Below are 26,138 nucleotides of genomic sequence, written 5' to 3'. Positions count from 1 at the left end.
CACTCTTTGTGAATCTCCCCCACATTTTTGAATGGGTTTTGTTTCACAATCCTCTCCAGGGTGCGGTTATCCCTATTGCTTGTACACTTTTTTTCTACCACATCTTTTCCTTCCCTTTGCCTCTCTATTAATGTGCTTGGACACAGAGCTCTGTGAACAGCCAGCTTCTTTTGCAATGACCTTTTGTGTCTTGCCCTCCTTGTGCAACGTGTCAATGGTCATCTTTTGGACAACTGTCAAGTCAGCAGTCTTCCCCATGATTGTGTAGCCTACAGAACTAGACTGAGAGACCATTTAAAGGCCTTTGCAGGTGTTTTGAGTTAATTAGCTGATTAGAGTGTGGCACCAGGTGTCTTCAATATTGAACCTTTTCACAATATTCTAATTTTCTGAGATACTGAATTTGGGATTTTCCTTAGTTGTCAGTTATAATCATCAAAATTAAAAGAAATAAACATTTGAAATATATCAGTCTGTGTGTAATGAATGAATATAATATACAAGTTTCACTTTTTGAATGGAATTAGTTAAATAAATCAACTTTTTGATGATATTCTAATTATATGACCAGCACCTGTAAATCACATACAATTTTTAGTGGTGGATTACTAATATCAAAGAGTAGATTTTCTCTTCGATGTATTCTCTTCACAATTTTAAAGGAATAGCTCACCCAAAAATGAAAATTTGCTGAAAATGTCCTTACCCTCAGGTCATCAGAGATGTAGATGAGTTTGTTTTTTCATCTGAACAGATTTGGAGAAATGTAGCATTACATCATTTGCTCACCAGTGGATCCTCTGCAGTGAATGGGTGCCGTCAGAATGAGAGTCCAAACCGCTGACAAAATATCTCAATATTCAACAAGTAATCCACACGACTCCATTAATTAACGTCATGCAATGTAATACATCTCCAAATCTGTTCCAATGATGAAACAAACTTATCTAAATTTTGGATGCCTGAGAGTAAGGAAAATTTTTAGAAAATGTACAACTATTCCTTTAAAATATCAAAATGCTTTTTGCAACAGTAACAAGTTATTCTCTGTTGCCGTGGGACACCATAATGTGGCGTAGCAACAGATTTCATGAGTGATAGCAGTTGTCCACATGTGATGGTTGGAGACTGGGCTCTTTGAACCGAGAGCAGTCGGAGTTGAGTGGGAATGTGCTGTGGTTGGCTTGACATCATCACCTCACAGTAGCAGCTGTCCGAGCGCCTGCTCACATTCACACACTACTGTCACCACATCGTGTACACTGTCAAATTTCCATCTCACGAGTATTACCAGACCATGTTTCAACTGCAGAGTAAATTTTGTTCATTCATTGTCTGTATTTTGCATTACTGTAAATTAACCTTTCATTAACATGTAATTTAAAAATAGCATGTTTGGTCAAAATTCAGAATTTCAAGAATTGGCTCTCTTTCAAACATTCATGAGAAATTGTAATGAATAGGCTCACAGGATGTTGAATTGGAATTTGAATTCAAATGACAGGAAGAGGAATTCACTAAATTGCAATTTCAAAAGTGTCAACAGTTTGCATAAAATAATTAGCTGGTATGTAGGATACTTGAGTAGACATTTCTCTAAACTCTAAAATTCATTAAAGCATTCATTAATTGTAACACTACTTTTGTGGTATACAGATTATCATGCAAATGTGGATGTTTTTATGTAGGTCGGACCAAGAGACGTCTCAAAGACAGAGTATCGGAGCACAAAAATGCCATTAGGAAAGCCAATTTGGATTATCCTATTGCTAAACATTTCCAAAATGTGCACAATTGTAATCCAGAAGGCCTAATGGTTGAGGGTTTAGAAATGATCAAAAAGAACATTCGAGGTGGTGATCGATTAAAATTACTTTTACAGAGAGAAACATTTTATATATATAGTTTACAGGCCACAGTGTACCCTGGGTTGAATGAGGAAATAGATTTCAGTCCTTTCTTGTAATCATTCGCTCTCTTCCTCTCTCTCTATATGTGTATATGTATGTGTATATGTGTATGCATGTATATGTATGTATATATTTGTTTGGGCTTCATTTGTAAGATAGCCACTTAGTGGACCTTCCTTGTTTGTAGATATTGATGATGTATGCCATTTAGTGGACTGTATGTGTGTGTATATGTGTGTGTATATATATATATATATATATATATATATATATATATATATATATATATATATATATATATATATATACATAATGTGTGTATATGTATGTATGTGTGTATGGACATGTACATGTGTATGTGAATATTCACAGCCAGCCACCTAGTGGATTGTTTTGGCATACTCCATGTGGTAATTTACCACGTCACTCAGGTGTTTCTAATTTGTATATATATAAAAGGGGAAATTGTTTGTCTGGGAAGCACACCCTGAAGAAGGCTATTTGTGCCGCTACGCGTGGGTTGTTTTTTTTTTACTTTTGTCAAAAATATATAATTTTAAATATATGAATTAAATTAGAACATTATTGTTATTGTTGAGTAATTTCCCACTTGTGAGGGTTTTTTAAATTATTATTTAAAAAAAATCTTAAAGCCTTTTAGCACCAGGTCACTAAGGCAACAAGCTCAAAATTCTGTAAATTGAGTGTAAAGTGCTGAAATCTAATAAAAGACATTGCTTTTCCTTTAAAGAGATAATTATTCATCCTGTATTCTTTGCAATTTTGTTCCCTCAACATACAGTACTTTTATTATTCCTTTAAGAAACCGGTATATGGCAGGGTTTTTTGCAATTATTAAATTTTGAATTAAGTTTTCATAAATGTCTCCTTATCTTCTCCTCAATTGCAGAACGAGCCATTGCCATACATGAGGTACGAGAGATTGAGCAACGGCACATTCAAGAGGGGGCAAAGGAGGCCCTGGTAGCGGAGGACGATTTGGTGGTCATCTACAACCGAGTGCCCAAAACAGCAAGTACCTCCTTCACCAACATCGCCTACGACCTGTGCAACAAGAACCACTACCATGTGCTGCACATCAATACCACCAAAAACAATCCAGTCATGTCTCTTCAGGATCAGGTCAGTTGTGCGTGTTCACTGTTAGTGCTTCCCACTTACAGCCATCCAAACAACACATTATAATGCTTGGAAGGATCCAAATGTTTCCATTTACTGAAATACACCAAACAGCCTCTAAAAGGCACAAAGCATTTCCTTAATGGTGCACTACAGCAGATGTTATAGTGTGGTAGCTTTATATTATCTTGAGGACTTAAAATGGGCAAGTTTGTGTCATCAAATGCTAAAAAGGTGGACTCTTTTTCAGGGCAAATAAAGGGCATATTCCAGGTTAGAGACTCCAGTGGGTCGATGTATATAAAATAAAAAAAATGTAGGAACTAGATTTTCTTTAAAATACGCTATTAAGGCTTATGGAGTCATTTTTGTGAGAGAATTTTACTTCCGCATCTGAAAACCGCCAGTGACGTAACGAGAGGGAGAGCGGTCCATTTAAACCATAGGAAAAACAATGGATCGCAATGACAGTTCGAACGCTGAGGAAATTTTAAATGCTTATTTACACTCGTATGACGGACCATAGATAAAATTATGAGCCTGCTATGCAGCCAAGAGAGCAGGGACAGGTCAGGATTGGACAGAACAACGGTCAGAGGAGACAAGTTGACTTGTGGTGCGAGGAGAACAGGGTAGGTGTCTTGGTGAGAGACCAGTGTTAGCTTACAGATATTGTTACGTTTAACAATCTAGGCGGGAGCACAGCAACGGTATGCTAACTGGAACTCTAGCACAGATTGACATTAAGTATCAATTAACAAACAACTAGCAACACTTGTCTGGGGCTGCATAGAAGGTCCATGGAGAGAGAGAGAGAGAGCTCAAGCCTCCTCCTTTCCTCTCTCTCTCTCGTCAGCTGTGCTTTCTTGATGGCTTTTTTAGCTGGTTTCCTCTCTGGAGGAGCCAATGAATGAGGAGTTAGTTGGTCATCAGCAAACGAGTATCAGGTGCCAGTAATCAACTCCTATTAGAGCAGCAGCACAGGAGAGAAAAGAAAACAGAAAACATACAAAAACTCTTAACTGACCCCAGAACAGTACAAATTACGTCACAGGACGTAACAATATACACACGTTAGCTAACAATATCTAATCAGGCAATAGTAAAGCTAGTATTGGTCATCTATGAGTATTGATACTTACCAGTAACAGAAGCTAATAAGCGTTGATCAGGTGTGTCACGCTTGTTAATATCCGACACTAACGTTACGTGATATAGCGGTGTCTCATCACCGCAAGAGAGAGAGAGAGAGAGAGAGAAAAAAAAACACGTTTTAGTGTTTGTGTGGTAAATGCGAGGCCATGGTCATAGCTGAGGAAAGTCAGTGCTGCAGGGAGTTAGATACATACCGGGTCTTCTTAGTGGAGAATGTGACCCCCACACTTGATGTGCAGTGTCTGACTCTGCACCCAGGCTTTGAGGCTTGCTCTCTGAACCCGTATCTGCTACAGATAGCCTATATGCACTTCAGATAGGAGCAGACCTCTCCAGGGCAGCAGACATGAGTGTGTTTAGGGCAGAGATCATTTATTACTCTGAGCTAAATACTTGTATGTATAAATACATAGTAAATTAAAGATTTGAATATTAAAACCATCTGAATAATTGCCTATATTTAGGTAGGTCACAACTACCTGTAAGTCACACTTTTTGATGCCATTGGTATCAATATTGACAATCATTATTGACAGCATACAGACAAGTTGTCCGCTGGGCCTATGGTATTCTGATGGTGTCCCTTACCTGCATGTGTTGTGTCAGACATTAGAAGATAGTTTACAGAGGAAGGTGGACTTTATAAAGGTTTTGAATGGCCCCATTTTCGTGACAATAAAAAATAATCACAATCACAAATTAATAAAATGTATATATAAAAAAAACTTGTTTATGAAGTTTACATTAGATATATATCAAGCAGATCTGCATTTATGGTTAATTCAATTCAGTTTTATTTATACAGCACTAAATCGTAACAAATATTATTTCATAGCACTGTTAATACCTAACTCAAAACACAACATTGCAACTGTTAATTTACATACATACATATCTGACCCATTTAAAAACATTTACCAATCTTTCAGTCTGGGTATCACACTGTGTTGTTAACGTGTGTTAAATCGTGAATGCTATGCTAGATGCAAGCCAGCAGCCTGATCTTGTTGATCCTCTGGAGGGATCTGGAAAGAGGAGCAGGTGTAGTGGAAGACAGATGGTGCTGCCTTCTCATAGAGCCTGTGGTGACCTGCAGTATTCCTCTCTCAGACGGCATATGCTGGGAGAAGCAAGCAAAAGTTTAGATCACATTCACTGCTGACCATGCTTTTCCACTCGGCCTCCATCACATCTGCATCTCCTGCAGTCCAGTAGAGGTGGTTCATAACAGCTGGCCTCCACTGCTTCAGATCTTCACACTCCCGTCTTCCAAAGCCTTTTAAACACACCACATGACAAAAAATTACCAATTAGCTGTGCAAACAATGTCACTAAGCTGTCACTAGACTTGATGGTTATAATATTAGCAAATTGAGGTTAATGTACCAGCTATGCCTTCTCATATGGTAACGTTTTTACACGGTTTTTAAATATAACGATATTGCTAATGCTTACAAGCTAGCTGCGGTGCTTTACAACAACTTATATACCTCTGGTTGTGTCTCATTATTTAAATAAATATGTTTACTGATTTGGTAGTTAGCAAATGTTAAAAACAAGACTTATGGTGCACAGTTGACATTTTCGTAGAGCAGCATCTCTGATGGATCCGTGAGCATCATGTCTCCCGCCAACCGCCAGACTGACCGGGACCCGATGAAGCTGCTGTGTGCCCCGAAGAAACCGCACCAGCTCTTCGTCTCATAAGATCTTGCTTTGGTATCCCATGTTGAACTGTATCATTAGGGCTGTCGCGATTAAGGAATTTCCCTTGCGATAATTTTGAGTGGCTCAATAGCGCGGTATGCGGTATTACCGCATGCATATATGTACATTGAGGAAAATAAGTATTTGAACACCCTGCTATTTTGCAAGTTCTCCCACTTAGAAATCATGGAGGGGTCTGAATTTGTCATCGTAGGTGCATGTCCACTGTGAGAGACATAATCTAAAAAAAAATCCAGAAATCATAGCGTATGATTTTTAACTATTTATTTGTATGATACAGCTGCAAATAAGTATTTGAACACCTGAGAAAATCAATGTTGATATTTGGTACAGTAGCCTTTGTTTGCAATTACAGAGGTCAAACGTTTCCTGTAGTTTTTCACCAGGTTTGCACACACTGCAGGAGGATTTTGGCCCTCCTCCACACAGATCTTCTCTAGATCAGTCAGGTTTCTGGCCTGTCGCTGAGAAACACGGAGTTTGAGCTCCCTCAAAGATTCTCTATTGGGTTTAGGTCTGGAGACTGGCTAGGCCACGCCAGAACCTTGATATGCTTCTTACAGAGCCACTCCTTGGTTATCCTGGCTGTGTGCTTGGTCATTGTCATGTTGGAAGACCCAGCCTCGACCCATCTTCAATGCTCTAACTGAGGGAAGGAGGTTGTTCCCCAAAATCTCGCAATACATGGCCCCGGTCATCCTCTCCTTAATACAGTGCAGTCGCCCTGTCCCATGTGCAGAAAAACACCCCAAAGCATGATGCTACCACCCCATGCTTCACAGTAGGGATGGTGTTCTTGGGATGGTACTCATCATTCTTCTTCCTCCAAACACGTTTAGTGGAATTATGACCAAAAGTTCTATTTTGGTCTCATCTGACCACATGACTTTCTCCCATGACTCCTCTGGATCATCCAAATGGTCATTGGCAAACTTAAGTCGGGCCTGGACATGTGCTGGTTTAAGCAGGGGAACCTTCCGTGCCATGCATGATTTCAAACCATGACGCCTTAGTGTATTACCAACAGTAACCTTGGAAACGGTGGTCCCAGCTCTTTTCAGGTCATTGACCAGCTCCTCCCGTGTAGTTCTGGGCTGATTTCTCACCTTTCTTAGGATCATTGAGACCCCACGAGGTGAGATCTTGCATGGACCCCAGTCCGAGGGAGATTGACAGTCATGTTTAGCTTCTTCCATTTTCTAATGATTGCTCCAACAGTGGACCTTTTTCACCAAGCTGCTTGGCAATTTCCCGTAGCCCTTTCCAGCCTTGTGGAGGTGTACAATTTTGTCTCTAGTGTCTTTGGACAGCTCTTTGGTCTTGGCCATGTTAGTAGTTGGATTCTTACTGATTGTATGGGGTGGACAGGTGTCTTTATGCAGCTACCGACCTCAAAAAGGTGCATCTAATTTAGGATAATAAATGGAGTGGAGGTGGACATTTTAAAGGCAGACTAACAGGTCTTTGAGGGTCAGAATTCTAGCTGATAGACAGGTGTTCAAATACTTATTTGCAGCTGTATCATACAAATAAATAGTTAAAAAATCATACATTGTGATTTCTGGATTTTTTTTTTTTAGATTATGTCTCTCACAGTGGACATGCACCTACGATGACAATTTCAGACCCCTCCATGATTTCTAAGTGGGAGAACTTGCAAAATAGCAGGGTGTTCAAATACTTATTTTCCTCACTGTATATATATATATGTGTGTGTGTGTGTGTGTGTGTGTGTGTGTATATGTGTTACGATGTAAGGAGGTCATATTCAGAAACCAATAAAACCGAAACTAAATCGCGTTGAAACAGGAAGTGAAGTAAACAGAAGAGAATGACAAAATAACGGTCCACATAACAAAACTTAAACCTGACAATAAGATCATTAGTATATTGTTAGCCTACATGCATACAGTTAGTTCTGATCCTCGCATCTGACTGGACAAGATACTTTTTCGGTTGATATTTCACCTGCGTGTTCTAGACGGCTGTCAGTCAGTGTCAACACTTTTTCACACCACTGTGTGTATATATATATATATATATATACTGTATAGTTTTGGAGAAAACTAAAAGCAAAATCACCCCAAACAACAAAATGCGTCCTAGCACTTGAACTGTGTCCCATATTCCAACACTCATAAAAAGTGTTCCTTTATAGGTTAGCTCATTCTTTCAATTGATATATAATCGTGACCCTGACTATCACTGTATTATTTTTCATGTCATTTTACTGTATAGTTTCTGTTCAAATTAAAGGCAAACTCAATCCAAAATTATTTTTGGAGTGCATTCTTGTATTTTCAAACACATTTTTCTTTTTTTAAAGGCATTATAGTGCAAAGGTACCATGCTTATTACCATATGAAACTGAAACGTCTCGGTTACATACTTAACCCTCTTTCCCTATCTGTCGGTCACTACGAGTTATGTCGTGACAACATTAGGTGTTTACTTAGGAGACCCAATCATCTCTGAGTTTAAGAGAAAATGCCAATGAGAATTGACTAGTGGAATTTTTATGCTGACCCACTCCTCATCCATACGGGTATATAAGGCGACAGCGTGCATCCACTCATTCAGATTTTTGTTTCGGAGCCGTGTGGTTGAATGAAAGCTGATATACTCCACAAAGCCATTCATCTGCTGTGTCGGAGAGCTGTTCTGGTTGGCGGCAGAGCTGGGTAGATTACTTGCAAATTGTAATCCATTACTGATTCCAAATTACATCACAAAAATTGTAGCAAGTAACGTAATCCATTACATTACACATTTTAGGTAATATAATCAGATTACTTTTGTCCTAACTCGTTTATCACATTGATTTAAACAGGATAATCTTGCACCATAATGATGTGAAAATACGAAGAGTGAGAAAATATATTCCTTTCATTGTAATTAACAACATGAAGTGCATTAAACATTTATATTACATCAAGGTTTCCCAAACTGGGGTTCTTAAATTAATTTCAGGGAGGTTTTTGAATTTAATGAAAGGCAAAAATGTAATTAAATCATATAAATTTAAAATAACAATCAAAATAATTCACTTACTAAAAAAGAATAAATATTTTATGTTTACCTGCGGGCCATATGGCCATTAACCAATGTCTGAGAACTGTGAACATGCAAATGTGATACTTAATTATTAAAATATTTATTTTAAAAATCTCAGGGGTACTTTAAGGGGTCATTGATTATGATTCCACTTGTTTAACTTTAGTTAGTGTGTAATGTTGCTGTTTGAGCATAAACAACATCTGCAAAGTTATTATGCTCAAAGTTCAATGCAAAGGGAGATATCGTCTTTTACAGAATTACTGATTGACCACCTCTTTAAAGTAAATATATTAGATGAAAGATGACAAAAAGTTTGAGGATGTCTGCAAATAAGAAATAATGAGAATTTGTGCATTTTAATCCTACCTTGTCTCATGGCATTTATGTACCTTTAATCAGTTTGAAAGACAAAAGCCTTTCAATAATACATAATAATACATGGTTAAATGACCTACTGAGTGATAATTCAAATAAAAATGAATGTGGTCATCATTAGTTGATGCAATGTTGAAACACTTGTTAAACCTGAAATGATTTTGTGAATCCAGAGGTCAAATGCGCCACCTGACTAATGACTGATCTCTGTGTGAATGTCCATAAAAATGGACTTTCTGAGTATAAATAACCGGTAGACTATTTTAGAAAGGAAAACGTAAAAGATAAAAAAGGAATTAGAGAGAATCAATAAATGATGAATAACTTATTGCTATTGTGTGAATAATATGTAATCAATAAAAAAGTAACTAGTCTGATTACGAGTATTATAAAATGTAACTTACTCTAATTACATGTACTTAATTTTTGGAATCTGAATTTGACAAACACTCGGGTGTTGTAACCACGGCTGAATTGGACCCAGAGCTGACAGCCATGCTTGCCCGGGCACCCGTGAGCATCGAGCTGGAGGTGAATACACCACCCAGCCCTGAGTGCTCGCAGCTGGACGATTGGTTCTCAACACAGAGCGCGGCTTACAATCGCATTCTGCCCCGGTTCCTTTCTTCCCAGAGGTGCATGAGGAAATGTTGAAGTTGTGGATGGCCCCTTTCACAGCCAGAAGTCGCTCGTTTCCTTCCTCCATCCTCACTACCCTCGATGGTGGGGCGAGAGGGGGTATGTGGACATTCCCCAGGTGGAGAGAGCGGTTGCGGCGCGCCTGTGCCCTGTCTCCCATCCAGAGCCTGTAGGCTGTCTGCAGCTCTTGCTGCCAAGGTTGACAGTGCTGCTGGCCAAGCCGCCTCTGCCCTGCATGCCATGGCTATCCTGCAGGTCCACCAAGCCAAGGCACTAAAACAAATGCACAAGGGTAGTACCGACCCGAGGTTGATGCAGGAGCTGCGCACGGCGACAGACTTTGCCTTACGGGCGACTAAAGTCATGGTGCGGTACCTTGGGAATAACAACTCTGGCTCAACCTGGTCGAGATGAGAGATGTTGACAAAGTGTGCTTTCTTGACCCTCCCATCTCCCAGGCTGGCCTGTCGAGGACTTCGCCCAGCAGTTCTCGGCAGTACAGAAACAGACTGAGACAGCACATCCTTCCCCGACGTGATCCTCCTATTGCAACCGTTCCGTCGGGGGTCACATCTGCCTGCTCGTCACTGTGGGCATCCTCCCGCTTCCTCCACTGCTGCTCTGCCCTGCACTGAGACACCGTTAAGGCCAGTACATCAAGCTCCACGTAGGAAGGTGACGTGTCCCAGCAGTCCACTAAATCCTACAGGAAGACGACGAAGTGGCCCTGACACGAGCAACCCAGAGATGTGGGAAGCTGCTCTTTTTCAGGAGGTGGTGGGGGCAGCACTGCTCCTTCCCCTGGAGCAGGGCCGGGTGGAAAATCCTTTGTTTCTGCTCAACGGCCAGCGGTAACCACTTTTTCAACAAAAGATCACTTTCCCTTTCGCACCGCCTCCTCACTCTTGCCCACGATGCCCCTTATTGCCAGTGGCCAAGAGATTGCGGTTTGGGGACGCATTGCCTCTCCACGCGTCTCTGGCCACTCCCTCCAGGGACAAAGGGAGTGATGAACACGCTGCCTTCTGGGCCATCCAGTACGACTCCCCACTGCTGCCCAACCCGTCCTGCTGGCTCATTCTGACAGTTCGACTTGGCTACGTGATTCAGTTTGCCAGGCGACAGCCCAGGTTCAGCAGAGTCCTCAAGACTTCGGTGACAATCTGAGACGCCCCTGTTCTGTGCGTGGAGATAGCTGTCCTGCTGGCGAAGGATGCAATCAAGCCTGTCCCTCTAGCTGAGATGAAGCAGGGGTTTTACAGCCCTTACTTCATTGTGCCCAAGAAAAGCGGTGGTCTTCGGCCAATCCTGGATCTGCGAGTCTTGAATAAGGCCCTTCACAGGCTTCCGTTCAAGATGTTGACACAGAAACACATCTTTAGATGCATCCAATCCCAGGGTTGGTTTGCAGCGGTCGACCTGAAGGACACTTTCATGTCTCGATTCTTCCTCGACACAGGCTGTCCCTGTTCCCCCGTGTCTTTACGAAGATCATGGAGGGTGCCCTTGCCCCATTATGGGAAGTGGGCATCAGGATCCTCAACTATCGCGACGACTAGCTCATCATGGCCCAGTCATGAGATTAGTTGTGCGATCACAGGGACCTGGTGCTCCGGCACCTCAGCCAGTTGGGGCTGGAGATGGGCAGAGTGCTGTGGTACACATCGTGTGACCATCACGCCGATGTGTTGCCACTCATTCAGCCCCTGGTTGGACCTTACCTTTCTACGGGCCGGGGTGCCCTTAGAACAAGTGTCCTGGCATGTCGTTGTCACAACGAATGCCTCCAGTACAGGCTGGGGCGCTACGATGCAATGGACCGCTGGTCCCTGTGGAAGCATGACCTGATCGTTAGGTTCCTGAGGGGTGCCAGAAGGTTAAATCTTCCTAGGTCACCCCTTGTGCCCTCCTGGGATCTCTCTGTCGTCCTGGCTGGACTTCAGAGGGATCCCTTTGAGCCACTGGAATCGGATGAATATAAATATCTGTCCAAGGTTCCCACCACTCCCTTCCGAGACCAGGTGGTGAACCTGCAAGTGCTGCCCCTGGAGGAGGCAGGTCCAGCCTTGGCATTGCTGTGTCTCGTAAGAGCATTGCGCATATACGTGGACCGCACTCAAAGCAACAGAAGCTCTGAGCAGCTCCTTATCTGCTACAGAGGTCAGCAGAAAGGAAAGGCTATCTCCAAGCAGAGGTGATAGGAAGGCTCCCAAGTAACCCCTAATGTTGTCACAACATAATGTCTCTGTTACCTCCATCAGGGAACGAGGGCTACGTACGTAACTGAGACGTTCTCTGAGGCCAGTTGCATAAACTGTTTAGACTAATCTTAAAAAGTTAGTCATCTATTTTTTTTTCTTCAAGACTGGTCATAATTTTTTTTATTCATTTATGAACAGGTAGATTGGTCTTATTTGTACCTCTTATTTGTATTTGTTATTTGTATTAAATGTTAGACTGATTACCCCTTTGGCAGCTGGAATCGGAGGAGTATAAATATCTGTCCAAGGTTCCCACCACTTCCTTCCGAGACCAGGTGGTGAACCTGCAAGTGCTGCCCCTGGAGGAGGCAGATCCAGCCTTGGCATTGCTGTCAAACTAGTTCTTAAGACACAGTCTTAAAGGTCCCATGGCATGAAAATTTCACTTTATGAGGTTTTTTAACATTAATATGAGTTCCCCTAGCCTGACTATTGTCCCCCAGTGGCTAGAAATGGCGATAGGTGTAAACCGAGCCCTGGGTATCCTGCTTCGCCTTTGAGAAAATGAAAGCTCAGATGACCCAATCTGGAATCTTCCCTTTATGTCGTCATACGGGGAAAGGTTACCTCCCCTTTCTCTGCTTTGCCCGCCCATGAGAAAATTAGCTACTACCGTGCGACGCGAGTGCAATATTTTTTTTTCCTCGAGAGACATCATGGCTTGCAAACGAGCGAAGCATGACAGTTGCTCAGAGTTTGGATGTACAAATGAACACCAAAGTATTTTTTTAGTTCCTTCATCCGAGCCTATGGCTAGCATTAGCTACATGATAATAACTGTAACAGCATACATAAACAAACCAACTAAAGTTTACTACCATTCGGAGACATCCTGCTGTAGCCGCTGATCAGATTCTGGGTCAAACTGAAAAGCTTGCATGACTGTGTGTCTATGAGCCATTGCGATACATCCACTGTCAACATTAGCGCATGGTAGCGCAAGCTGGTTAAGGCCACACCCCCACCCTCCACCTTGCCCCGCCTCTCTCATCCTTAAAGCTACAGACACAGAATGGCACGTCCTAAGGAAAGCTCATTGTGGGACTGGCTCATAGTGGCTGAAATTCTGCACCAAGGCTGAATTTCGGCAAACAGACCTCAGATACAGTATTAGGGACCACTTAGGCCTATATAAAAGCATCCAAAAAGCAGCATGTCATGGGACCATTAACATGGTGGCTAAGTTTATTCAACTGGCCCCTGATGGAGAGAAAGGAGACGTTATGTCATGATGACATTAGGTGTTTACTCCGGAGCCCCAATCATCTCTGAGTTTAAGAGAAAACGCCAATGAAAATTGGCTAGTGGATTTTGCATGCTGAGCCACTCCCCGTGCATATAGATATATAAGGTGACAGCGTGCATCCACTCATTCAGGTTTTATGCTGAGGAGCCAAGAACATGTCCCGGCATCAACGATTGATCAGGGTTGTGGCATGGGGACATTACATCTCTGTTCCCTCCATCAGGGAACAAGTGTGACATATGCAACAGAGATTTTTCAGTTTCATATAGTAATAAGCATGGTACATTTGCACAATAATGCCTTTAAAAAATTTTAAACGAGTTTGAAAATGCACGAATGCACTCCAAAAACATTCTCCAATACTATACAGTAAAATGACATGAAAATTAATACAATAATAGTCAGAGTCAGGGTCACTGTGAACAGGAATCAATTGACAAAATGAGTAAACCTATTAAGGAAACACTTTTATGCATGTTTGAACATGGAACGTGATGTAGTATTCACTGATGATTGGGGTGAATTTGCCTTTAATTTTCTTCAAAACTATACATTAAAATAACTTGAAAATGAATACAGCAATAGACATGGTGACTGTGAACAGGAATCAATTGAAAGAACAAGCAAACCTATAAAGGAAATGTTTTTGTGGGTGTTTGAAAATGGGACATGATGTAAAAGTGCAAGGATGCGCTCAGAAGCTTGGGGTGAATTTGCCTTTAATTTCCCCCAACACTATACAGTAAAATGACTTGAAAATTAATACAGTAATTGTCAGGGTGACTGAACAGGACTCAATTGAAAGAATAAGTAAACCTATAAAGGAAAGATTTTTATGTGTTTGAAATAGGAAATTCTGAATGCACTCTGATTTTTGGAGTGATTTTCTTTACTTTTCTTCAAAACTATACAGTAAAATCAGTTGAAAATTGATACAGTAATAGTTAGGTTCACTCTGAACAAGAATCAATTGAAAGAATGAGCAAACCTGTAAAGGAAAGGTTTTTATGAATGTTTGTAATTGGGACATGATGTAGGAGCTAGAATGCACTTTTACAGTAAAATGACTTGAAAATGAATGCAGTGATGGTCACTCTGAATACATATCAGAATGTGCTAACCTGTAAAGAAACCCTTTTTATGAGTGTTTGAATATACAGAAATAATCTAAGTGCAACAATGGAGTTTGATGTTTGGGGTGAGTTTGCTTTTAGTTCTCTTCAAAACTATACGGTAAAATGCCTTCAAAATGTATACAGTGATATCCAGGGTCATTCTGAATACATATCAATTGAAAGAATGAGATAACCTATAAAGAAACAGTGCAAGTGCTAGGACACATTTTGTTGTTTGGGGTGATTTTGCTTTTAGCTTTCTCCAAAACTATACTGTAAAATGACTTGAAAATGAATACAATGATAGTCAGGGTCACTCTGATTATAGCCCATCAATTGAAAGAATGAGCTAACCTATAAAGAAACACTTTTTATGAGTGTTGGAAAATGTTACACACACACACACACACAAACATTAAAATAAAAATAAACAATGAATAAAAAACATTAATATTAAAATGTATAAACATTAATAAGTGATTTATAATAATTAATGTACAATAAAAACGTTTATTACAAAAATAATGTATTTACAAACATTAAAATAAAAAAAATTAAAGTTAAAAGTATAAAGTAAACGCCGGCATGACAGCTTCTTTACATGCATGTAGATCGCTCTCAGCACAGCAAGTGCACGATTTAGCGCGCAAACCAAAACAAAAAAAGAAAAATGTGCGGCTGGCTTGACCGCAGTTACAGATGGGCTGGAGTTTGTGCAACCTCCACAAATACAATAATTTACCGATGATAAATTGAAATGATTTCAATTTACTGAATCCCACTGAATACCAACACAACTCCCTCTCGTGACGTAATATGACGCGATGTTGAAAAAAAGCGGTTTTTGAGAGCTGTCGAGGAAAGCGTCTTTTTCTTCTAAATTAGTGCTCTCACGTCTTGTAAAACATTTTCAAATCCTGCATTAACGGTTCATATGGTATTTTCATACAAGGTTATTTATTAATTTGAAAAAAAAAATTGTAACCTGCAATATGCACATTAAGTGATTTATTTATTTAATTTTTTTAATTATTATTAATTTATTCATGTTTCAGGTACGGTTTGTAAAGAATGTGACGTTATGGAAGGAGATGAAGCCTGCGTTCTACCATGGACATGTTTCCTTTCTGGACTTCACCAAGTATGTATTATGTGCTCCTGCCATTTTTTTTTTTCTCTGTTCAGATTTCCTCAATCTGTTGTGGTCAATGTGTTTTGCATAAGTAATGCTGTTTAGAGTGGTTTCAGGTTTTGCATTCAATGCCAACTTCACTGAAAGAGGATTTGCCAACATTCTGCATAACTAGCCACTCGTTCATTCATAATCCATTGAAAAGATGTAGTTTTACATTCCCAAAAAGCAGTTTGATGCTGCTGACTCCTGGTGGCTGTGAAAGGAATTGCAGCAAGCTAATTTTAAACAATACAATCATATTGTTGGTTTCCAGTTTTGTGGGTCTCCCTATACCTTCCCTACATGCATAAAGCAACTATTTAATTATGCCTAAATGCCCGAAACGTGTGTTAATACTACTATACTAATACATTACTAATTGCACTTCCTTTCCATCTCATTATCAGATTTGGAGTGAAGAAAAAGCCTATTTACATAAATGTTATCCGGGACCCTATTGAGCGTCTGGTGTCTTACTATTATTTCCTGCGCTTCGGTGATGACTACAGACCAGGTCTGCGACGCAGAAAGCAAGGGGACAAAAAGGTGAGATGTTTTTTTTGTCTACTTTTATCCTGTTTTTAATTATTATCAATTTCAGGACTGTAAAGTACCCAAGTTTAAGTTCACTAAATAAAAGTTGTTGTGTTAGTAAAAAATCATTACAACATTAATAATAATAAGAATAATAATAAGACCGTTTAGGTCATTCAAGATTCACATGTTATTTATTGAAAGGTGGACAACCATCATCATGCCTTTCTTTGTCCAATGACTGTTAAACATCTTACTAGAATGTGTTTTTATTCAGAGTCTGAGGTATTTTAAAAAGTAGAAAAAAACGAATGTACTTTAGAATTTTTGTCTTGTATTAATCTTAAATGTCTTATTTAATTGTATGACTTTTGCTATTCAATTTGTTCTCGCCATGAAGATGACATGACATTACAAAAACAAAAAATAGTAATAAAACGCTATTACATCCATTACTGTAACCACAGTTTGTGCCACCATAATTATTTTCTTTGCTGTTAATAAAGCTTAACGTTTTTCTTTATTCCATACTGAACCCAGAACGTTTAAACTGTATTTTGTTCAACTCCGAGATGTGTGTGTGTTTCAGACGTTTGATGAGTGTGTAGCTGCTGGAGGATCTGACTGTGCTCCAGAGAAACTGTGGCTTCAGATTCCCTTCTTCTGTGGTCATTACTCTGAGTGCTGGTAGGCTGTTCACTGTCTGTATGCGTAATACCACTTGTAGGACTCTTGCTACATTTTCTCAACCACTTCTTCACAGGAACATTGGCAGCAAATGGGCTTTGGAGCAAGCCAAATACAACCTGGTGAATGAATACATGTTAGTTGGAGTGACGGAGGAGTTGGAAGACTTTGTTATGATGTTGGAGGCGGCACTTCCTCGCTTTTTTAAGGGGGCCACAGAGCTCTTTCGGACAGGTACGACTGCAGAGAGAATGTTTTAACAGGTCTATTAGATGGTGGGTATTTTTGTTAAATGTTTGTGTCTGTTTCTAAAGGGAAGAAATCGCACCTAAGGAAAACGAGCGAGAAGAAGCCGCCCACCAAAGAGTCTATAGCCAGACTTCAGCAGTCAGACATCTGGAAAATGGAGAATGAGTTTTATGAGTTTGCACTAGAGCAGTTCCAGTACGTTCGGGCTCACGCGGTGAGAGAAAAAGATGGAGAACTATACCTACTGGCACAGAACTTTTTCTATGAGAAAATCTACCCAAAGACTACCTGAGAATCAGTGGTGCTCCATAACACTGTATGCTGCGGTCGGAAACACTGGACGGAGGACGCAATCCATTCTGCCCGACTGTTCTCCATCTGGATGTGTGCAGAGCAACTGAAACTAGTCCGTGCCACAGGGAAGAGTCTTGGGGCCAAATAGCTGTCAAGAGCTTTATCCCCCCAATACATATCATTTCAAAGAAGGCTTAAAGGCTCTCTAATGAGCTTTAAAAGTGACTGAGATCTTGTTTGTGTTGTTTTTCAAGACAACCATCACCTTTCTGCCGTAGGGATTTGATACAGGTGCTGCCACATTTCAGAACGTTTTTGTTATTGTACTTATTTAATGCGTTAATGGTTATAGTTTTTTGTTTTTGTTTTTTTGGACTGATTGATGCTGGGAGTTTTTACTTATCTTAAAAGTACAGATGACTACTAAACATTCTTATCAAGCTGACAAAGTCATTTTTTCAATATAGTAAAATGAGGAATACTTTACTTCTTGGACTTTCATATGGCTATTTATGGGATTTATTGGAAAAACACAGATGTGGATGTATTTCACATTGTTAAAAACACATCATTTTTCTGTTCTGAACCTTCTGCTTGGGGTTCAGTCCTGCATTTTTTTCAGCAATTGCAGATAATATATTTTTATCTACAAATATATGTAAATACTGGTCATTACAGTTACAGCTGGACCAAAAAGTTTAAAAATGGGAGGATAAAGAATTGAAGATGAAATGTTTATCTGCATGTGGATCATTGTACTGTTCCTTGATCTCGATAAACGGATATGCTTTTGTTTTAATTTGCTTTTATATATTTTATGACTGAATTATCATGTTTTTTAAATGTAGTTTAAACGTACTTTGTTTCTCAAGGCAATGTACCATTAGTCTGCTGCTTTGATTCAGAGATCATGGACGTTAAATGTGTTCAATGAAAGAAAGACTCCAAATTCATCGAGACTGTGCCTTTTTTCCTGTAACACAGAGCTGTTATTACAGCCAGTGTAAATATGACTTGATATCTCAGCATATGAATAGGTGAGGAGATGTTTTTCAACGTGAAATGTAGGTACAGTTGCATAGATCGTCATTATTAACATCAATGTGGAAATAGGCAGCCATCATGTAAAATTGTTTGCCTTGTTGATGGTACTACAAGACTGGAACTGATGTCTTTTTGAAAATGGAAATTTGTCTCCTGAGTACATTATACAATTCCAGTGTTTATATGTTCATGATCTTTACTAAACACACATTTGTGCATGAAATGGGTGCTAGATTGCACATTTGCCCTTAAAATCTCCAAGACACAATATAAGTAGACAGTAGATCTTTGTGACAAATTCTCACTTGATACATAAAAAAAATTTGGACATTGTACAGGTTCTTTTAGATGTATTTAGAGTATCAAAACCAATCTGTACTGTATATGAAACACCAGAGTAACCTGTACATATAAAATATATATTGGTTTTGATATTTCTCTTTTTTTTTTCTTTTTCTTTTTTTTTTTCAAAGTGCCACCATGTGAGCCTGTATTTGCTCTGTTCTTTGTTATTTTCATTTCAAATTAATGCTCTTTTCTGCTGACATTGCCGAGGCAGATTTGAAAATAGATTTTTAGATATGTCGGCCATAATAAAAAGATCTTGATTTATTTAGATTTTTTCTTCCCTCATTATAATTTTGATACAATATCACAGACTGTTTCTGTCTTCTAAAAGTACTTTCTGTTTTTTTTTTTTTTAGACAAAGAAGAAACAAAAATATATGGAGGCTTAAATTTTATTTAATATTCTTCACCTTTTTTGTTATTAACAACACAAACACAAATTAAACATCAAACAAAAAGGTTTTGATTTTTTTCATGTTTATGAAAGAAGTCTTTTATGCTCACCAAGGCTGCATTTATTTGATCTAAAATACAGTAAAAGCAGTAATATCATGAAATATTACAATTTAATGTTTTCTATTTTAATATATTTTAAAATGTAATTTATTCCTAGGATGGTAAAGCTGAATTTTGACTCCAGTCTTCAATGTCACATGATCCTTCGGAAATCAGTCAAATATGCTGATTTTGCTGCTCAAGAAGCATTTTACTGTCTAATGTTGAAAACAGTTGGTTATTTGGACCTTTTTTCAGGATTCTTTAGTGAATAGAAAGTTCCAGAAGAACAGCATTTATTTAAAAAACTGTCTTTACTGTCACTTTTGATCAATTCATTGCATTATTGCTCAATAAATGTATTAATTTCTTTAAAAATATAGATTACTGACCCCCTAAATTTGGACTGATGGTCCATGTATGTCTTTTCGTAGAAAAAAAAACACTTTTTTAACCACCACAAACATCTTTGTTCTAAAATAAATGGGTGTAACCCATTGGTCTAACCTTTCCTCCTCCACAGAAGTGCTCACCACTGACATTATATGAAGGAGAAACACACAAGATGTGCTGAAGCTGTGCTGCAATATCCATGTTATCTCATCTGAGCACATACATTTAATAAACAGAGCTTTTGATATGCTTTCGAGTCTATCTCAGTGGAAATGTAATCAGAAACACAATTAAAGCATTATTGAGTCATTCTTTCAATGGCCCAGCCTAGATAATAGTGTAAATAATTAATTTTTCTATTAACTCATTGTTGTCTCTTCAGCTTGTCTCTCTCAACACACTGGGAACAGATACCAGGCTGCCTTTCAGAGATATAATTTTTCTAATTAGCACTCAAATGAAGGGCTGTCTGTAGCCTCTGATGGTCATTGTCGGCGGTTTTTACCTCCCCCCGGTTAGATCATGATGGGTGATTGAGCTGTCACAGCAACAAATAAAGGGCCTTTCAAACAATCCCTTTCTGTGTTTGATCGACAGTCGAGCTTCCCTTCATTTTTAATGAACATCATAATTGTTGGCTATCGTCAGTGGGGAAAGGATACATTAATTAGGGGCAAATTGTTTCGTTAAAATAACCAGCTAAAGTAATTCGGTGGATTTGTCTGGAAATGTCCTTCTAATTGCCAGAATAGAAATGCACATCGTTGTTGAATGTTTCACAGATTCAATTATAAAGCAATGATGAAAATCTTGTGCTCAAAAAACATCGGCCGGTTCCGGCTCTAAATAATGAGGCCTCTGTCTCACGCTTTCCATCTGATGTTTATCTAACTGTAAATGTGCTCAGACAGCTCACGCTCTTTTGTTAATGTGACTCCTGTGCTTCACCTGAAACATCACAACATGCCTCTGCTCAGTAAACAATTAAAGTAATGGAGCTGTGGAGAAAATGACTTATTTTCCATTACGCCCCCCTTCCCACACGCATTTCAAACTTTGCACTCCGCCATTAGATCAACGACTGTGACCTCATTACATAAACATAATGATCCAGGAGATGGGGGGTTGCTGGTCTCGTTTACAGGAAATCTAGACAGGCAAAACCAAAAATAGGGGCTGAAAAAAGTAATAGCTCATGCAGAACAGTCATAGTTTCATTTGTGAACCAGTCTGGTTCATTCGCATCTACATGTGTCCATACATCTCTGTTTAATATTGGGTAGGGCTAAACAGGAGTATAACATTAAAAGAAAATGTGTGCGTAAAAATTGTAATAAAAACGTAAAAAGTAAAAATGTCACAGTAAAAATCTTTTAACTGATTAACTGTAAGGTGAAAACTGTAAATGGTTTAATGGGTAACACTTTACAATAAGGTTCATTAGTTAACTGCATTAGTTAACACGAACTAAGAATGAACAATACTTCTACAGCATTTATTAATCTTAGCTAATGTTAATTTCAGCATTTACTAATCCATTATTAAAATCACGAGTTGTGCTTGTTAACATTACTTAATGCACTGTGAACTAACATGAACAACTCTATTTTTATTAACATTAACAAAGATTAATAAATAGTGTAATAAATGTATTGTTCATTGTTTGTTCATGTTAGTTAATACATTAACTAATGTTAACAAATGACACATTGTAAAGTGTTACCGTTTAATGTTATATTATACATATTTTTACGGTAATACACTGTCAAATTTATGGGTTTTGCGATTAAAACTGTAATCAAATTACTATAAATTACTGAACATTTTACAGTAAAAAAAACAGTAAAAGGACATGAAGACTCTGCATGTGCATGGTATTATATATGATTACATTCTAAATACATGTTGTTCTTTTTATATCATGTATATTAATGTGTTTTGCATTACATTTTTTATTATTTATTTAATGTGTGTTATGATGGCTATGCCTATGTATTTTCTTTGTGTGTATGATCTGTGCACATTTAATTACGAGTATTGGCCATGTTTAATAGACAGGCCACTTACAACTCTGATTTAACATGTGACTTTCTATTTGACCTGTTTTAATATGGTTATCAGTACATTTTAAGGAAAAAAGCAGATTTTGGTATATTAACATTATATCATGTCATTTAATATTCAGGCAATATACTAATAACATTGTCAAATACTTTTGACATTGAATTTCTGGCAGCCAGGAATGAAAGAGCTACCATGTTATTTGTTTGTAGTCAGTTTAACAGTTTTTTGGGGGTTTTTTAATAGTGGTACAATGTATTTTTTCTCATACCACAACAACACAGAGGAGAACTCGGAAACAAGGGAAAACTGGATCCGAATGAGATAGACTAAAGAGAAATAATAAAAAATATGTCCACAAAACCAGAACAGAGAAAACCAACTAACGCTAGGGAAGACAACCAACACCGAACCTTCACCAACAACGGGGAATATGTGACAACTATTAGCAGGCTCAAAATAAAACTAAACATGGAGTTAGAAGGTTTTAGTTCCTCAAAAGCAAACAGCACACTATATCTCAATACTAAGCCACCCTTACAGCTTCGTCATGTCATCAGACACTAATTTTCTGTATTGAATAGTGACATAATACACCATAATGAGTGACAGAAGCCGACAAACACTACCCTCTCCCCTCATTCCTCCCTCTCAGCTCCTACATCTCTGTAATCTAGAGTGTGCAGGTTTGAATTAAGATCAATTGACAAGATAAACAGTTCTCGCTGGTTCCCATGACTACCACTTTTCACCCAAACTGCTTTGATTGTATTTAATCTGATGGTAATCATGGCTAAATGACAGACAGATGATAAGAAAGACAGGATCCTTTTCTCACAGATGATTTTCTATTACCACCCAATCAGACTGCTGTCAAGGTTTCTTTTCATAGTGATTTGGCCATGACGCTGTGTGTGTGCTGTAATTAGGTCTTTAATATGGGTGATTAAGGCCCCATTGTAAACGACTCCGAATGAGAAACGTGAGGCAGTTCTTCTAAACTTCTTCAAGTCACTTTGACAAATCAATTTCTGCCAGCTAATTTTGTGGTTTACAATTAAAATTTAAATAGTACATTAAATATAGTGATGAAATGCCAGTGCAAGTGACGGACGCGCCATTCAGATGTTGATAGCATCAATAATTCAGCATCTGCATCTGCTGGACGGACTGCTTCAGCACGAGACTCAAATTTAAGTGGCTGTTGATTGGCTGAAGCGCGCCTGACGTCGCCTCACGGATGTTTAAAGGGGATAGAAGTCTGGTCCGTTACAGCGTTCAGACCTCATGTGGAGATGCAAGCGAGACATCATTTAAATGTAGGTAAACGAAGTTATATTCGTGTTTACGACCTTTGCTTTTTGCCTGAAGACAAGAAATGGACCGGTGTCTGCGTCTATCCGAACTGACAGACTGAACGCGATCGTTTGTCCTGTATTGATGAGCCTGAAAGCATGAAGTTGTGAAGCAGGTGAGTGAGTTGTTTACTTTAATAAGATTGTGTATCTGTCAGTGTCATATAGATAGAGGCCCTCTGGTTAATTTATTGTCTACTTATGAACTAACTGAATACAGTTTGTATTTGTTGTCTAGTCAAATGAAACATTTGTTCAGTTTACATTCATTCTATTCCAGGTAGTGACCCATTTATTATGGTAAACACTGCTTGTAATGCACAAGCGCCTCATGTCAGAATGGGGGCCCTGGCATGGAAGCGGTGCGTTGGATGTGGATGCAAGATTTCAGACCGCTTCCTCCTGTTTGCTTTGGATGGGTACTGGCACTGCCACTGTCTCAAGTGCTCCTGCTGTCAAGCCCAGCTGGCAGAAATTGGCTCATCGTGTTTCACAAAGCGTGGCTTGATCCTCTGCAAAAGTGACTATATAAGGTCAGACTACAGGAACAACACTCTGTTTTGTTATCGTCATCCTCGATAATTTACCATCATTCACACCCTGAGCTAACAAATATACTAGATAAATGAGAGCAGTTCTTTTATACATCTAATAAGTCTTCTGGGAGTATAGTAAAGAGAACAGGGTTATCCTTAAAGTGATAGTCCTCCAAAATAAAAATTAAAAGTCATCTTTTACTCACCATCATGTTGTTCCAAGCCTGTATAACGTTTTTTTTTTTTTTGTGGAACACAAAAGAAGATATTTTGAAGAATGTTGGGAACTTAATACTTTCAGTTTCAATTGACTTCCATTGTATGGACAATAAATGAATAAACTACAGTGTTAGTCACAGGGAAAGGAAACTGTTTGGTTATCATCATTCTTTAAAATATCATCTTTTGTGTTCATCAAAAGAAATAAATGCATTGGTTTGACATGACATAAGGGTGGATAAATGATGACATGAGTTTCATTTTTGGGTGAATATCCTTTTAAGATAAACACAAAAGAAGATATTTTAAAATACGGTATGTTTCTGTTGTTTTTGACCATAGAATTAAAATAATTGGGGCCCAAAACAGAAATGGGCCCCACTGATTTTCATTGTATGGTTAAAAAAAAGTGAATGAGTAAATGACAGAATAAAATTTTTGGTTGTACTATCCTTTTAATAGAGGAAACAAATTAAGCAAAAGTTCAAATAGTTGTACCATAAGTAGATTTAAAAGCTTAAATGCCTTCCTGTGTTTGCGAGAGAGACTTGCTTATTAAAAGACATATTTGTGATTATGATATTCATTACAGATTATTCGGTCACAGCGGAGCCTGCAGGGCTTGCAGTAAGTCCATCCCAGCAAATGAAATGGTTATGCGAGCACAGGGCAATGTTTTCCATGTCAAGGTAATTTACTCTATTAAACTGACCCATTTAAATACAGTCAATTAAAAAGTGATCTACATTTTTACTCCTGGTTTATAGGCTGATATTCTGCAGTGTGTTTTGGGGGGACAGGGTACCTTGTAACATGTTTTCCTCACAGTAATTTCTTTCTTTACTCTTGTAGTGTTTTGTATGCTCCATCTGCTATAACCAGCTAGTACCCGGTGACCGTTTTCACTACACAAATGGAAAACTGTACTGTGAGCGGGACAGACCAACAGCTTCTGCGTACAGAAACGACCACTTGGATTCACTCAGGGAGCACAACATATCCGAACAGAAGTCCTGAGCTCATCATTTTTTTGCTGAGCTCTGAGAAAGAGACACTAATAGAGCACCGAGTTTCATATTCAAGACCTCATATAACCCAGTAGTTGCTTTGTCAGCTACAGACCATTTTGTGAAGCTCTAATATTGTGGAAATTCAACGTATATGGTAATATCTGGCAGTTTAAATGAGGTTAACCATTGGAGCTGAAAAGCAATATCAGCGAGCATCCTTGCGTATCATAATCAATTATGAATTGGTTTTGCACAGAATGACCTTTCTTATATGTTGTGGACCTGCAGTTTAGTTGTGGTGTTTGTGAGTTTAGATATAGTGCTGTGTACTTCACTTTCAGGCAGTGAAAACACACCACCTTCCACTGGTGTGTGAGTGACATTTATCTTTTGGTCACGGGACGGCTATTCTTCCTGTTCTGCAATTACAGTATCACTGCAATTAACCTGTCCAGAAATCAATCCTGGAAGCATCCAGAGAGTCCAGGTTTTCAGTCCAAGTTTTTTTTAAAATTAGAAAACAACATTCTGAGCTTGCTATAAAGGACCCATCTTTAAAGTGTGTTGTGTGTATGTGAAGTAATATTTGCTTTATTTAAAATAATTAAAAAACTTTAAAAACCCCATTAAGGATCTCTTCAGTGATGTGAGCTGTGTTTTCAGTAGTTGTTATACTTTCTAAATGGTTTCTAAATAATATATTGACAGACACAGAATTCATGGAGAACACCTCCCTCTGTTGGCTGAAGGTAATTCTGTCACTTTCAGTAGTAACTCTTTTTATATGCCTTTGTTCAAAAATGAGAGCATTTTCCACTAAAAGCAACTATCAGCATGATAGCTATGTGCAGAATTAATCTGTTGAATTATCAGTTTAGAAAAAAAAAATACTCCGAGAACATTTTATTAAACACTTTATTATTGTTTACAGAATAGACAATAAAATACATTATACATTATTAAAGCCTCAGTGTTGTGCTGAGTGTTTTCCGCACATTTTTTTTTCACACAAATTTTTAAGACCATTCCATCATGTCTTAATCTCTAATTATTGTAATATGGATATTTGACTTGTAAATGATTCCTGTACCTCCTATGATTCTGCCTTCTTAA

General features: G+C 38.6%; 2 protein-coding genes across 2 annotated transcripts in view; both read left to right on the top strand.

Moving 5' to 3' along the window:
* The window catches only part of hs2st1a (heparan sulfate 2-O-sulfotransferase 1a), a 33,667-nt gene extending 14,045 nt beyond the window's left edge, over nt 1-19,622 (top strand). Inside the window, exons 2-7 of the mRNA XM_058749022.1 lie at nt 2,821-3,053; nt 15,682-15,767; nt 16,208-16,346; nt 16,924-17,021; nt 17,098-17,255; nt 17,336-19,622. Of these exons, the coding sequence (XP_058605005.1) occupies nt 2,821-3,053; nt 15,682-15,767; nt 16,208-16,346; nt 16,924-17,021; nt 17,098-17,255; nt 17,336-17,562 (941 nt within the window). The 3' untranslated portion in view covers nt 17,563-19,622. The remainder of the gene's footprint in view (nt 1-2,820; nt 3,054-15,681; nt 15,768-16,207; nt 16,347-16,923; nt 17,022-17,097; nt 17,256-17,335) is intronic.
* A 3,505-nt stretch (nt 19,623-23,127) lies between these two features.
* lmo4 (LIM domain only 4) lies at nt 23,128-25,670 on the top strand. The gene is made up of 4 exons (XM_058753896.1): nt 23,128-23,376; nt 23,541-23,793; nt 24,608-24,704; nt 24,868-25,670. The coding sequence occupies exons 2-4, from the start codon at nt 23,558-23,560 to the stop codon at nt 25,030-25,032; spliced, it is 498 nt and encodes a 165-aa protein (XP_058609879.1). The 5' UTR covers nt 23,128-23,376; nt 23,541-23,557; the 3' UTR covers nt 25,033-25,670.
* The last annotated feature ends 468 nt before the right edge of the window (nt 25,671-26,138 follow it).

Source organism: Onychostoma macrolepis, chromosome 02 (genome assembly GCF_012432095.1).
Source record: "Onychostoma macrolepis isolate SWU-2019 chromosome 02, ASM1243209v1, whole genome shotgun sequence".
NCBI classification, from domain to species: domain Eukaryota; kingdom Metazoa; phylum Chordata; class Actinopteri; order Cypriniformes; family Cyprinidae; genus Onychostoma; species Onychostoma macrolepis.
Note: the sequence above shows the minus strand (reverse complement) of the source record. Positions and strands in the feature narration are given on the sequence as shown.

Excerpts from the sequence above, each read along its gene's own strand:
- lmo4 (XM_058753896.1), top strand. The coding sequence starts at position 23,558 with ATGGTAAACACTGCTTGTAATGCACAAGCGCCTCATGTCAGAATGGGG. Across the intron at positions 23,794-24,607 it reads TGCAAAAGTGACTATATAAG|ATTATTCGGTCACAGCGGAG; the intron begins GTCAGACTACAG and ends TATTCATTACAG. Across the intron at positions 24,705-24,867 it reads GCAATGTTTTCCATGTCAAG|TGTTTTGTATGCTCCATCTG; the intron begins GTAATTTACTCT and ends TTACTCTTGTAG.